General features: G+C 40.5%; 1 protein-coding gene and 2 pseudogenes across 2 annotated transcripts in view; 2 read left to right on the top strand and 1 right to left on the bottom strand.

Moving 5' to 3' along the window:
• The window catches only part of LOC110289197 (glyceraldehyde-3-phosphate dehydrogenase-like), a 542,712-nt pseudogene that overhangs the window by 123,798 nt on the left and 404,748 nt on the right, over positions 1–14,166 (bottom strand).
• Positions 1–14,166, top strand: part of Kiz (kizuna centrosomal protein) — a 116,182-nt gene that overhangs the window by 22,310 nt on the left and 79,706 nt on the right. Inside the window, exons 5-7 of one of the 2 annotated variants that reach the window (XM_021151189.3) lie at positions 10,981–11,626; positions 12,420–12,586; positions 12,671–12,723. In XM_021151189.3, the coding sequence (XP_021006848.1) occupies positions 10,981–11,626; positions 12,420–12,586; positions 12,671–12,723 (866 nt within the window). Of the gene's footprint in view, positions 1–10,980; positions 11,627–12,419; positions 12,724–14,166 lie in introns of both variants that reach the window. The other variant, XM_021151182.3, reaches the window with a different exon arrangement.
• Positions 4,091–4,691, top strand: LOC110285220 (mitochondrial import inner membrane translocase subunit Tim23 pseudogene; annotated as a pseudogene).

The raw sequence follows: 14,166 nt of genomic DNA, 5'->3' as shown, positions 1-14,166 counted from the left end.
TATAATTCTGTAAAGACACTAAATATATTATAGACTACCCAGTTGTGTGCTTTGAAAAGGAGATTTTATGATATGTAAGTTACATTTTGATAAAGCTAGTTTTAAAAGTTCAAATCAAGTTGAACTTATTAACTGAAAGAGCAAGACAATAACTATATTTACATTCCTGACATAGTCTTACATGAGCACATCTTATTATTCTTTAACGTGATCTTTACTTAGGTACAGCTTTGTTTCTTTGTTGGTTTTCATTCACCACATCTGAGCATCTCCCTCATTACTCCATTAACCTTCACGGCTCTCATTTTGATGATGTCATAATGCTTCCTGATCATGTATTTATAGGTTGCGTCTAAGTTCTCTTGATTATAAATGATCTATACGTGAATTAGTAGGTCTCTACAGTGGTTTTGTTGTTGTTGTTTTGGTTGGTTGGGTTTTTTTGTTTGTTTGATTTTTCTGTTAGGTTTATTTTCTTAAGAATTTCCATACCAAGTTACTGAATCAGAAAGACTCGCAATGCTAGACCTTTTTCAAATATAAATGCATGTGGGGCAGTCCTCAAATTTACAGTCTTTCTGCCTCTAGCTTCCAAGTGCTTGGATTACAAAACATGCATGATTGTGGTCATCTTAAAAGTTTTAAGATTTGCAGAAAAGTTACAGAACTAGTGTGAGAAGGGCCTCTGTTCCCCTCACTCTGTTCTCACCACCGTCAGCATCTCATGTTACAGTGTCAGAAGTTGATTATCCAAGAAAGAAACACAAGAACATGGTTTGCTAACAAGTAAACTTCTGACTTCAGTTATATTTTTACCAGGTTTTCTGTTAATATCCCTGGGCCCAGTCTAGTACTTAATGTTATAATCTTATTTCTACTACATTATTTATTATTTTGTATGTGTATGTGTTTATGTGTAAAGGCATGCATACACCATGGTGCACATGTAGGAATTACAGGACAGCTTATGGGAGTTGGTTCTCTCCTACACAGTGAGTCTCAGGAATTGAACTCAGGCCATCAGGTTTGGTGGCAGATACTTTTTCTCAGTATGATTTTTGAAATTTTAATTTAACACATATAAAATGGTTTCACATTGTTTTCAGTCTTGCACCCTTTAGGAGCGTGTTCCTCATTATTTTGTTGAACACTAGGAATCAATCTTCCAGTCTCTCCTTCTTTCATCCTTCTTTCTTACAAAGTAGAAACACTTCTTTGTGATTATACTACAGAAAATGAAAAATACGAATGTAACCTTAAGGAAACATTAGTCAAATACACTGAGAGACAATATCCAGTCAGATAACCTATATTCTTAAGGAATGTCAAGGTCAAGAATGGGAAAGAAAGGCTAGCCATCTACTGCAGATTAATTGAGACTCAGGAGACACGAGCCTAAACTGAATCTTCAACCTAGAACAAAGGTAACTAGTTATAAAGGACATTATTTGGGCAATTGACTAAAAACTATGAACTGCAAAATAGGAACAAAATGATATCTGCATTAAATTTTCCAATTGTAGTAATGAAGCCCACTCACTGGGACAAAGAGTGCCCTTGAACTCAGGAAACACAGAACTAGTGTACATATGTAAGTATACACACACATATGTATAGAGCATGGAAGAATGGCCAATAGGGAAAATGCAAACAATTGGTCAGCCTTGTTAAAGAGTGTTAGGCTATTTTTTTCTATAACTGTTGTAACTTCTGTGAGTTTAAAATTGTATCAAATTTCAAATTCTCAGACATAGATGTGCTCACACACATTACTTCAAATAGACAATGACAGCTAGACATTCAACAGACCAAATTAAAACCTTAGGACCTCCCTCTTGAGTTGTCATAGATCCCCACGAGTTGCCTGGTTGAGTGATGTCCCACTGTGGGCCTTCATTTATATGTGCAGTTAGGGCCATCTTACTGTAACTCTTAACTTACCACAGGCCTGTAAACTCTGATAACCTCGTTCGTTAGTGTCTGCTAGAGCTTGTGAGGAATTAGAATGCAGAGTTCTGGGAACTCTGGTCATGCTGGGTGAATCAGAGAACACTGAACCTACTGCTTCAGCGAGCTGCGCTCCCTCTGCTGGGGGCAAACTTGTGTTAACAGAGCAGTCATTGCTTTCACTTGCCATGGGGTGGAACCTTCATGTGCTACTTCCCCTCACTGTACAATGGACATTTTAACTTGTCTGAATTTGGGTTGGCTCTCTGGGTTTTGTCCAGTGGGAATGGACCTGAAGTCTTTTGTTTCTCTTAGTGGGTCAGAAAGAGAGAGGTTTGAGAATTACTGGTTGTGGGGAATTACTCAGTAATGCTTCAATTGGTCTTTGCTTTGTGGCTTTTTACACCTGAGCTATAATTGGCCTATTGTTAGTGTCTTGGTCTGTCTTAGAACAAAAAAAGTGAGAGACCATTAGAACTGCTGAATCCTCTGTTTCCTGGGGTTAGTCGACAATCTGGTAACTCCCTAACTTGGTCTTAAAAGTAAAAAACCAACGGACTCCGAGACTTAGATTTGTCACCTTTGATTTACCTCAGATCACTATTAATAACTACTGCTATGCTTCCAATCAAGGCCTTGGCACAGTTGGTTAGAGCATTCCATAGTAGCCTATTCCTTGGAACCATCTATATGAACAGTTTGTTTGTTTGTTTGCTTGCTTGCTTGCTTGTTTGTTTAGAATATGGAAAGAATTTGAGCAAGAGTAATAGTAACAGGTAATTTTTTTTAAAGATTTATTTATTTATTATATGTAAGTACATTGTAGCTGTATTCAGACACTCCAGAAGAGGGCGTCAGATCTCATTGCGGATGGTTGTGAGCCACCATGTGGTTGCTGGGATTTGAACTCTGGACCTTCGGAAGAGCAGTCAGGTGCTCTTACCCACTGAGCCATCTCATCAGCCCAACAGGTAATTTTTACTTAGCAGTGATGCTGTCTCTGGGATGAAAACTGAAGAACTGAAATTCAAGTAGGTCTTGTCTGTCCCACATTTTCATATTCTTCCACATCATCATTTGGCACAAGCATACTTTTCCTATTTTTTTTTAAAGAGTTATGTATGAATGCTCTTTCTGCATGTACAGTTGCATGCCAGAAGAGGGCATCAGATCCTATTACAGATAGCCACCATGTGGTTGCTGGGGGTTGAACTCAAAACCTCTGGAAGGGCAGACAGTACCCTTAACTGCTGAGCTATCTCTCCAGCTGCCCCCCCCCTTTAATTTATATATTGTGTATACAGTGTTCTGCATGCATATAGACCTGCAGGCCAGAAGAGGACACCAGATCTCATTACTTATGGTTATGAGCCACCATCTAGTTACTGGGAATTGAACTCTGGAAGAGTAGCCAGTGCTCTTAACCTCTGATCTATCTCTCCAGCCCCCTCTTTTTCTAATCTTAAATTAGACATATGAATCATTTCTCGGTAAGCTCATGTTTGTTCACTCCTCCCTAACTTTTTACCTAAGGTGGCTGTAACTTTTTATATTCTTTGCAGTGATAACTCTGCTGTCCTTACATCCTTAGCTACACTTGTTATTTTTTTTTAAGATTTATTTATTTATATGTAAGTACACTATAGCTGTCTTCGGACACTCCAGAAGAGGGAGTCAGATCTCGTTACAGATGGTTGTGAGCCACCATGTGGTTGCTGGGATTTGAACTCTGGACCTTTGGAAGAGCAGTCGGGTGCTCTTACCCACTGAGCCATCTCACCAGCCCCTATTGCTTTAATTCTAACTGTAGCAGTTAGTGTGGTCTGATTCTTTGTGTCCTAATACCAGTTCATATGCTGAAAACCTTACCCTGAGACCGAGGTATTAGAGGTGTGGTTAAGTTAGGAGTGCAGAGCCTTCATACTTGGTTCTAGTGCTCTCTTGAAAAGACCTCTCAAGAGTTTGAGCCTTGCACCACATGAGGACACAGTGAAAAGGCACAGTTCATGAAAAAGAAGCCATGAGCCTGTGAAGGGGGCAGTAGTAACATGAATCTTCCCACTGTTGCTGTCAGGGCTGCATTTGAGCACACAACCCCGGCCTGAGGTGGTGGTAGGAAGCCTACCCTATTTGCTGCGATGTCATGGAGGGTGGTGGAGGAAGTGGCAACAAATCCACCAGTGGGTTAGTTGGCTTCTTTGGAGCACAAGGAGCGGGTTACTAATACACTGACTGGTATGAACCCCCTGTCTCCATATTTAAATGTGGATCCATGCTTTCTCGTTCAGGATACTGATGAATTTTGCCAACTGGAGCTAATAAAACCCGAGGCAGATTTGAATTAACTTTCTTTACCATTGGAGGATATTGCATGACAGGGGCTGCATTGGGGCAGTGAATGGTCTTTGATTCAGATTGAAGGAAACCGCATGGCCTGGTCCAAACCAAGAAATGTACAGATCTTGAATATGGTAACTAGGCAGGGGGCACTTTGGGCTAGTACTCTGGGTTCCCTGGCTTTGCTCTGTAGTGCTTTGGGTGCTATCACTGAGAAAACACGGGGTGCAGAAGATGACCTCAACATAGTAACAGCTGGAACCATGATAGGAATGTTGTATAAATGGACAGGTGGTCTCTGAGGAATAGCACTCAGCCACCTGGCAGGGCTGACACTCACCAGTCTCTGTGCACTGTAAAACAACTGGGAGCGCATGAAAGGTTCCCTGCTCCAGCAGTCGCTCTGAAGATTTCTGCCACCTCAGAAATAGGGGACACTTCATAGTCATCCAGATTAATTAATATGTCAGTCTGGAGTTGCTTTCTCTCTTGTACCTACCATTACTTTGAACAATTAGAGAGTCTGATTTGCTATGACAAAGATCATGGATGGTTAGCTTGGACTGCACTGCTTGCCCTCAGTGAGGGGAAGCCAAACCCTTGGTGGCTCACTGAGTATGTGTTCTCTTCTCCTTTGGAGATGATCTTGCATCTCCTATCCCCAAACTGGAAAACCACTTACTCTCCAAATTCAGGCCATACTTTTATTACCATGTTAATTCATTTAAAAAATCTAAAACTTAATGTTGCCCTGTTTTCCAAACAAAGGGTGAAAATAGAACTACAAAGAGAAGAAAACAAAAGTAAAGAAAAGAGAAAGAGAAAGAGAAAAAAAAAGGAAAAGGAAAAGAAAAAGAGAAGCCTTATTGGACCCTAAATCTGCCACTACTTTTGATCTTGCTCTTTGTAGCCTCTATGACTGTGGGAAAGATATCTGATATTCTGAGCTCTCTACTCTTTTTTTTTTTTTTTTTAATGTGTTCTGTTTGCTCTATTCCACTGGGAATTTCTCACCTACAAGCATGGTAGTGATCTTTAGTTTTTTGTGAGTTCTTGCCTCGTTTTAGTGTGAAGAATCAGTTTCAGAGAGAGAATATTTCTTCCTTGCCTGTTTTTACAAGATCTTGGAAATGACTGGCATAAATCCTCCTTTAAACATGTGGTAAAATCCACTGTTCCTGGACTTGTCTTGGTGAGAAATTATGATCACTGAGTGAATCACTTGACTTATAAGTCTGTTCAGATTTTTTACTTCTTTTTGGTAATACCTTTCTAAGAATTTATTGAATTTGAGGCAGTGTTTCTGTTTATTAGTATAAACTTACTCCTGGATTTCTCCTAGATTTTTTAATGAAAGATTAGTAGCAAATTACCTATCCACTTACATTTCTGATTGTAGTGAATTGAGTCATTGCTCTTTTCTCTTGATGAGAGCATTCAAAAGGTTTTTAACTGGTTGATCTTTTCAAAGAATTGCGGTTTGGCTCCCTGCTTCACTGTTAGTGGCTCTGTTCTCTGAATGGCATGTTTGCTGTTATCTTTAGTCTTGCTTTGGATTTAATTTTCCTTTGGAAGCTAATGAGTATAGATATGTTTTGGTTTATCCTTTACTTTGTTGAACTCTGTTATGTAGGGTCATGCCTTTCATCTAATTTGGGAAGTTTTCTTCTTATTTCTTCAGAACTCTATTGTTGGAAAGCCTTGTGTGAAACTGTGCTGCTTAACCACCTTCAGAATGATGGGGTTTCCTAGCCAAGCTAAGCCAAGTCTTTTCCAGAGTCAGTCTGCAAAGAAGACTGACTCAGTTTCAGAGGGAGATGAAACAGATTTGCCAACATTCAACAAAGCAGAAATCTCAAGAAAAATATTACAGGGGCTGCAGAGATGGCTCCCTAGCATCTAATGTAAAAAAGCCCGCACTGTGCTATACATGTGCAATCCCAGCCTAGTGAACAGAGACAATGGAGATCCCTTTTACTGGTCAGACAGCCCCAGGTTCAGACAGACTTTGTCTCAAAAAAAAAAAAAAAAAGAAAGAAAGAAAGAAAGAAAAAATTGAGGAAGACATCTGACATCAATCTCCAGCCTCCTTGTGCATACATACATATGCACAAACATGGACACATATGCACATGACTCCCCCATTTCCTGAGCAAGCTGGAGCACCTCCCTCCAGCACTTTTTAAAAGCTAGATCCATGCATATTTCTCCCAGTTTGGCACTATTACAAGACTCAGACTGACCAAAAGTAAAAGGATTTGGAAATAGCTGTAGCTCTTCCTTTGTGGGGTGGGAGTCTGACGATGTTGCCAAGATGGTTGTGGAAACAATGAACAACTACCGTTTTGGTGAAAGACTTCAGCTGTGTTGTTTTATGCCAACAGAAAAAGTACATGTAGAGCTTTTTAAAGAGTAGAATGTGCCATTTCCTTCGCCATCATATCCAGCAGTGAAATGGGATAATCAGAATTGGAAATGTGGGCCAAAAATAGAAGAGTGATTTAAAAGGAAACAAAAGTTACTTCGGAAGAGATTAGCTGAAGAAAGAATTCATTATAGCGGTCCCCATCCGCTTTACCTTATATGAAAGAGGAGGTTTCAGGCTTCTAGAAGGAAAAAGAGAAAAGGGCTTCATGGGGCGCTCCTGACCCTTCTGTGAAGCCCTGCACCAGCCAGGGCCTAGCCAGTTTGTATGCCATTTTTAGAAAGACAAATCAGAAGTGGCTGAAACAAATGATGATAAAGATAATGGGATTGTTTTTAAACAGACTGTGTCCATTGTAAAAGAAAATATCCAAAAGCCTCCACACCTCTCCACTCAGATACAGGAAGACAAAGAGGCAAACCCTTCAAGCAATTCTGAGTGCATGCATATAGCATGTATTCTGAAAACTGTGATGTTCCCATTAAGGGGGCAGACTGTTTTCTACAGTAAAAGACAAGCATTGACAAGACTTTTGAGGTAAAAAACTGTTTGTTCTTGTGAGGAAGGAGAGTAGAGAGTGGTTTGGCTGCTGCACCCCTCCTGAAGTCTAGGGCCATGTTCCAGTGCAGTCACTTGGTCTGTCCTCATCCTGGTATCTTCTAGTTTTCAGATGTTATGGTTCCCCTTAAACTATAAAAGGATCACCAATAACTGTAACCTTTCATGACCAGCAAAGAACGATTCCCAGTCCCCTTTGACCATCTGTGTAGTGGTTGTGATTATTTAACCCAAAACCTATTGAGATTTCAGCATCTGGTGGCTGAAGCCGGAAGTTATATGGGAGTGAGAAGACAGTCCAGGTGTTAGTACAGTTTGTATTTGTAGTCAAATAATAATTCAGATTCAGAAAAATCTTCTTTCTATAAAAACATTACATTGGTTTTTGGTGAACTAACCTGATTTGGTAACTACCATCTTATGTTAGTATCATTAGTATGGAATTGTGTTCCAGATTCAAACCATGACTGAAAAATAGATATTTTTATAAAATTCATATATGAGCCATGCTTAGGGTTTTTAGAGAATAATACCTTTTCACTTGTATTTAACTTTCTGGTACCCTTGAAATGTGCTTATTCCAAAGTTGTAAAGATTATTGCTGCCTTCTTCCCCCATAGCCTTTCTTTTCATCTAGGCTTTAATGTATTTGATATTGTAAATGATGTTCTGAGGCTCAAAGCTTTCTTCGTTCTTTTTTTGTCTCAGATTACACAATTTCAGTCTACCTGTTTCAGCATTGCTAATTCTGTTTAGATCTGCTGCCGAGCCCCAAGTCTTCATTTCAATGATGGTTTAAATGATTTATGTCTCTTGTGCTGTGCTTTAAACCTCCGTTTTACTCACTTTAGCTCACTTAGCAAGTGAGCTACATCTCTAGCCCTATAATTTGTTTTGAGACAGTACCTCACTGTGTAGACAGTGTCTCACTATGTAGGCTGGGCTGGCCTGGAATTCTCCTTGAATTCCATGAGGCTGTCCTTGAAACCAGGGATCTGCCTGTCTCTGCCAGAGTGCCAGGATAAAGGCATGTCCTACCATACCCATGCTAGCCCTAAAATATTTTCAAATTCTTTTGAGATAGTATCTCATGTATCTCAGTCTGACTTAGTATCTCATGTATCTCTGTGTGGCTAGACTGGCCTTGAACTCCTTATTCTCCTTCTTCTACCTCCTAACTTCTGGGATTGCAAGTATACCTGGCTTCAGCCTATAATTTATGCATCTTTATAATGTTTTCTATTTGAGAACATTGTATTCTCATATTAAAAATCTCTTTCTGTCTCTGTCTCTGTCTCTCCCTCTCCCTTGTTCATCCCCCTTTTGAGGTTGGTCTCAGTAAACATATCTATTGGCTTCAAGGTCATTCATTCATCTGTGTGCCTCTAGAGTCAGGCTCTGGATGCTAGGATAGTTTTAATTCTATGGACATGGTTTCCTTTAACTGTTTAGGCTTATTTAGCTAGTTATAGATAATTTAATGTCTTTATTTAGTAAGTTTAATACTTGGACTTCCTCAGAGATAGTTTCTACTGATCAGAAATGCTTACTGCAATAGACCGTGTGGGTTTTTTTTTCCATTTTGTTTTCAAGTAATTCAATGTGGCAATTGTGAACGTTCTGCCCTCTCAGTATCTGTTGTTAATTGCCGTTTGTTTGTGACCTAGATATGTGGAATGTGTGTGTGTGTGTGTTTTATTTTGTTTGGTGTTTTTTGTTTTGTTTTTAGTTAGTTTGTTTGTTTTTGGGTTTTTTTGAGACAGGGTTTCTCTCTATAGCCCTGGCTGTCCTGGAACTCACTTTGTAGACCAGGCTGGCCTTGAACTCAGAGTTCTGCCTGTCTCTGCCCCCAAGTTCTGGGATTAAAGGTGTGCACCACCACTGCCCGGCGTGTGTTGTTTTCCATGTGTGGTCACTGAGGTTTCTATTAAATTTACTCAATAACCATTAGCTTTCTTTGATGCCTGAGACTAGGATTCTCGTCACCTTTGCTAAGAGTTTCTAGGTATACATTAGACTTATTCACACTCTGCTGAGCAGTTCACAGCTCCACCTTGGCTTTCACTTCTTGCTTAGAGCCTCAGAGTGAGCTAGAGGTGAGAGCTCAGGCAGTTACTTCATGGAAACTTTTTTTCTTGAACATTTCCTATAGCTGGGGCATGTGGGTAGTCATCTAGATAGAGTCCCAGGAGTATACTAGAACCTTCTGGAGTTCCTCAACCCAGTAGGCCGTACTTTGCGTGGTACTGCCTTGGGCAGCTTTCACATTAAAAAAAACTGGTTCTGATTATTTTCAACAAACTTGGCTTGGGATCAAAGCTATTTGCACTGGATTAGTTCAAAGCTGGGTCAAGTCAAAACAGTCTTTTGCATGGAGTACCCCCAAGGAACTACCAGATAGCCAAATGATGACTGTTGTCAGAAAATGGGGCCTTGAAAGAATTCTGCCTCCATTTTTTTTCCAATGGCTGGTTGGCTGGGTTTTCTCTGTGAGCACAGTGGTCAAGTTGGCCAGCACCTGCGAACCCAGAAGCTTACTGTGTTTTCAAGGTCTAACTGGTTCTCTTAAATAAATGCTCCCCAGATTTCTAGAAAGCTGGTCAAGTTCCAGAGTTCCAAAGAGCTTTTCAGGGTTCCTCAGCTCTGCTACAAAGCAGAGACTGTTTAGTACTCTTGATTTCGTTACCTTGCTCTGGCATCCTTGATCTGTGTGTTTATGGGTGGGGTGGGGCGAGGTGGAGGAGTGACTTTCGTTTTGTTATACCAAGATTAGAAGAGACAATGTTTGAAGAGACATATGGCCTGGATTCTGTTGTTCTCTCTTGACACTTCTTGTCTTGCAGTTTGGATGTTGGTATTTCCATCTGTGTAGGAAAGGTGCAGGTACATTTTTGCATCTCCCCAGCTGCAGTGTGGGCCTGTGGGAAGGAGTACTCCACCTGTAGGAGTGCTCTGCTCCTTCTGAAAGAAAAGCACTTAACTTCTGAAGACTTGTAGTTCAGCTTGTCACCATGTTCCCTGTCCCAGCCATGTTTTCTGCTCAGCTTGCCTCTGTCTTCTCTCTTTTTTCCTACCCTTCAAAGACCAGGCTCAGCGTTTCCCATAAACATACTAGTAAATCTAAATTACTTAAAAATTTCTTAAAGATGTTCAGGAAATTTTGATTTTGATATTAATATTCTATGTATGTTGTGATATGCCTTAATGTCATTATGAAGGTCACCACTGGTGGTTTTTATTTTCTATATAGCACTAGAAATAGAGTTTGAACCCTACTACTCTCTGTCCTATGTATTCCCCTGGTTTGCTTTTTTTTTTTTTTCCTGTCACATTTCTTTATAGCAGTGATGAATGAGCTCTGTATAGAGTGCATTCAAAACTCACCACTTTTTAGGGATTGGCACTGGGGTACTATATGCATAGTCAAAAATTTACTAATGCCATTTCCTTTTAGCCATGTACTTCAGCTGGGTTAAACACATGCTTTTGTTCTTCAGAAATGAATTCCATAGTTCATTGGCAATAGTTGCTGTGTGCAACAACATTGTATTACAGTAATAATCTGGACTATAGCAGAGCTGGCTAATTCATTAAGTGGGAGTGCATGTTTATCAGTGGTAGAAGTTGACACCCATGTTTATGCTTCCTTTTCCTCCTTCCCTCTCAACTTTATTGCTCATATGCAACATGTCTAACTCACACCTTTTCTGCAGGATGCAGTGCAGGCAGGAGTTAACTCGGGGACAGCTATGTCAAGAGGATTGTATCAACCAGCAACAATCTTTATGGGCCGCCAAATGTCAGCCATCTCAAGCATTGAAGATTTCAGTACAGAGCAGAAATCTAACCAACCCACAAAGAACTTTTCAATCTCTGACCCACATTCACACCAACAGACAGCCCAGAGCAGCTGTGTGACAGACAGCTGTGTAGTGCAGACTAATGGTGACACACAGTGCTTAAATAAGTCTGACAAAATACATGGAAAGACATCTCTTCAGACTGGTGAGAAGGCGCCAGTCACAAGCTATGTATTGTCTGCAGAAGAACAAACTCATTGCTTGGAGATAGGAAGCAGCACACAGCACAGCAAGAGTAATTTATCTGAAGGCAGAAAGTCTGCTGAACTCCATTCCTCGTTACAGGAAAGATTAAGTCCAGAGAACAGCATCACTGATTTAAAGTGTGACAGTTCCAGCAGATCAGAGGGATCAGACAGAGAAATACTGACACAAGAACATATTGAAGTCAGGGAAGAAAGAGCCGGCCCGCTGGTCCCCGTGATAGCAGTTTCAGAACACTGTACATCTGCAAAGAAGTGGGCTGGAGAGAAGCATTCTGCTTGGGAAGCTTCCTCAGGTGAGATGACAGACCGAGTTTGTTTGTTGATTTCTCTTAGTGCCTGCTTTTCTCACTGTGATCTATAAATTTCTCTTTGAACAAAGAAGTGACTTAATCAATGAGTTTCATCCTAATGACTTCTTATATGTGTTTATAGAAATGTTTCAAAAGATGAATTCACTAATTTTTAAAATCATGTTTTAAAAGCATTTAAAACATTTTTGAGGGTTGATAGTGTTCAGCCCTCAAAATAGACGGGGTGTCAACTTTTGAAAGAAAGGCTACCTAGTTCCTTTGAGACAGGGATTCTTACTGACCTGGAGTTCACCAATTCGTCTATGCTGAATGGCCAGTGAAGCACACAGTCTCCCTGTCTCGGCCTCAGCAGGCCTGGGATTATAAGCATACCATGGAGCCTGCATCTTTATGTGCATGCAGGGCATTGAACTCATAGCTTCATGCTTCTGAGGCAGGCGCTTTGTTGACTGAGCTATCTCCCAGTTCTGTGCTTCTGTGTGTTTGTTGCTTTGGGGTTTGTTTAGGTTTGGTTTGGTTTTTTGTTTCTGTTTTTGTCTTTTTCTTCTCATTTTGTCTTTTCAGTCTCATTGTGTAGCCCCAGGAGGCCTTGAGCTCTCTATGTAGACCATGTTGACCTTGAACTCAAGAGCTACTCCTACCTCTGCTGAGATCAAAGGTGTGCATCACAACACCACAGCTTTCTATATATTTTTAAAGGGATGAAATTCTGTCCCGTGTCCCTTGGACTCTCAGAATTCTGTGACCAGCAATGCGCACATTTCTCCTCTTGCAGATGATCTTGACCACGGGGACCCAAAGTCACAGAAGGCCTTCCTGAAACTTGAGGAAGAGCAGGAGGAGGAAAGCTCATGCAGCAGCAGCGACCTCACAGTTTCCGTCAGTGAAGATGATCTGATTCTAGAGAGTCTGGCGGCACTGTCAAATCCAGGAGCCAAGATGGTGGGTAAAGATGGAATACAGGCCTCTCGAGCGGTCCACACTGAACCAAGACAAGATTCACTCTTCACTGAATATGTTTTGCAGACCCAAAGCTTTCCTGATTCAAAAAGAGAACCCTCCCCAGATTCACCAAGACAGTAAGCCATTCTTTTTTTCATCATCATTCTATTTTCAGTTGTACATGTCTTTTAGAGTTCATCGCACTTGGAAAATATTCTTGAATACCCAGCAAAGATTGTTTAGGTTGTCTGATCTTATAAGTAGGCTTTTGGATAAACTCTCATTTCTTTCCTTCTTTCTTCCTTTCCTTTTTGCAAATTTTAAGGTAGCTTTTAAAAGTCTAAGTGTCACTGAACAGTGGTGATTGACCATTTATAATTATACCCAGGCAATCCTAGTAAATGTACAAGTCGCTTGACCTAACTCTTACCCTTCTTTTTTTCAACCCCCCACCATTATTCTTTTTTTTTTCAAATGATGTTGACATTTTGTCCCCAATAAAAGAAAAAAGTAACTGAACTTACTATTCAACTTTAGGAACTCAAAACTTTTTATCTAAATATACACTTAATCTTTGTATTGCTTTCCATGCTATCTTTTTTCCCCATGCCATTAAATGAGGTAATACTTGGCTGAAGATACAGCTCAGTGGTTAAGAGCACTGACTACTTTTCCAGAGGAGACCCAGGTTCAATTCTCAGCACCCACATGGCAGCTGACAACTGTCTGTGACTCCGCCCTCACACATATATTAGGCAAAATACCAATGCACATAAAATAAAAACAAATTATCAAAAAAGTTAGGTAATACTTACCCTTGCTTCTCTAAGTCAGACTTCCTTTTCTGGGTGTAAATATGAGAATCCCTGGTGTTCAATTAGAGCTTCAGTGTGGTACATTTTGGGCATTTAACAATGTCAACTCGTAAAAGGTGAGGTATGTGATTTTACAATTAATTGGAAAATTTGGACCAAATAGAAGTTTTTCTGTATTCTCTGAGTACTAGGTATTGAATACTTACTAGGTATTGAAGACAAATTCTGTGATTAAAACAAACCAATCAAATCTCTTTTAGGAGGAAAAAGAGCCTAAATAAATAGCTTAAGATAGGCCTTCCTGCTGGGTGGTGGTGGCGCACGCCTTTAATCCCAGCTCTTGGGAGGCAGAGACAGGCAGATTTCTGAGTTCGAGGCCAGCCTGTTCTACAAAGTGAGTTCCAGGACAGGCAAGACTATACAGAGAAACCCTGTCTCGAAAAACCAAAAACAAAACAACAACAACAAAAAAATAGGCCTTCCCTTTTATAAGTGAGTAAACTAAGACCAAGCCCAGGAATGTAGCAGTGTCACATAGACCTCGGGGCAGATCATGGGGGTGGGGGGTAAGCGAGCTTGCCTGCCTAACTCCTGATGCCCCCCCCAGAGAGAGAGAGAGAGAGAGAGAGAGAGAGAGAGAGAGAGAGAGAGAGAGAGAGAGCGCTTGCCTTCTAACTCCTAACCCCCAGCTTTCAGTTGCACCAACATGCTGATTGCTTCCATCCTAGCAGTGTGGGGCAGTGAATGTCAAAGTGGATGTTCTTT

This window comes from Mus caroli, unplaced genomic scaffold (genome assembly GCF_978045245.1).
Source record: "Mus caroli unplaced genomic scaffold, Mus_caroli_1 scaffold_2, whole genome shotgun sequence".
Taxonomy (NCBI): Eukaryota; Metazoa; Chordata; class Mammalia; order Rodentia; family Muridae; genus Mus; species Mus caroli.
Note: the sequence above shows the minus strand (reverse complement) of the source record. Positions and strands in the feature narration are given on the sequence as shown.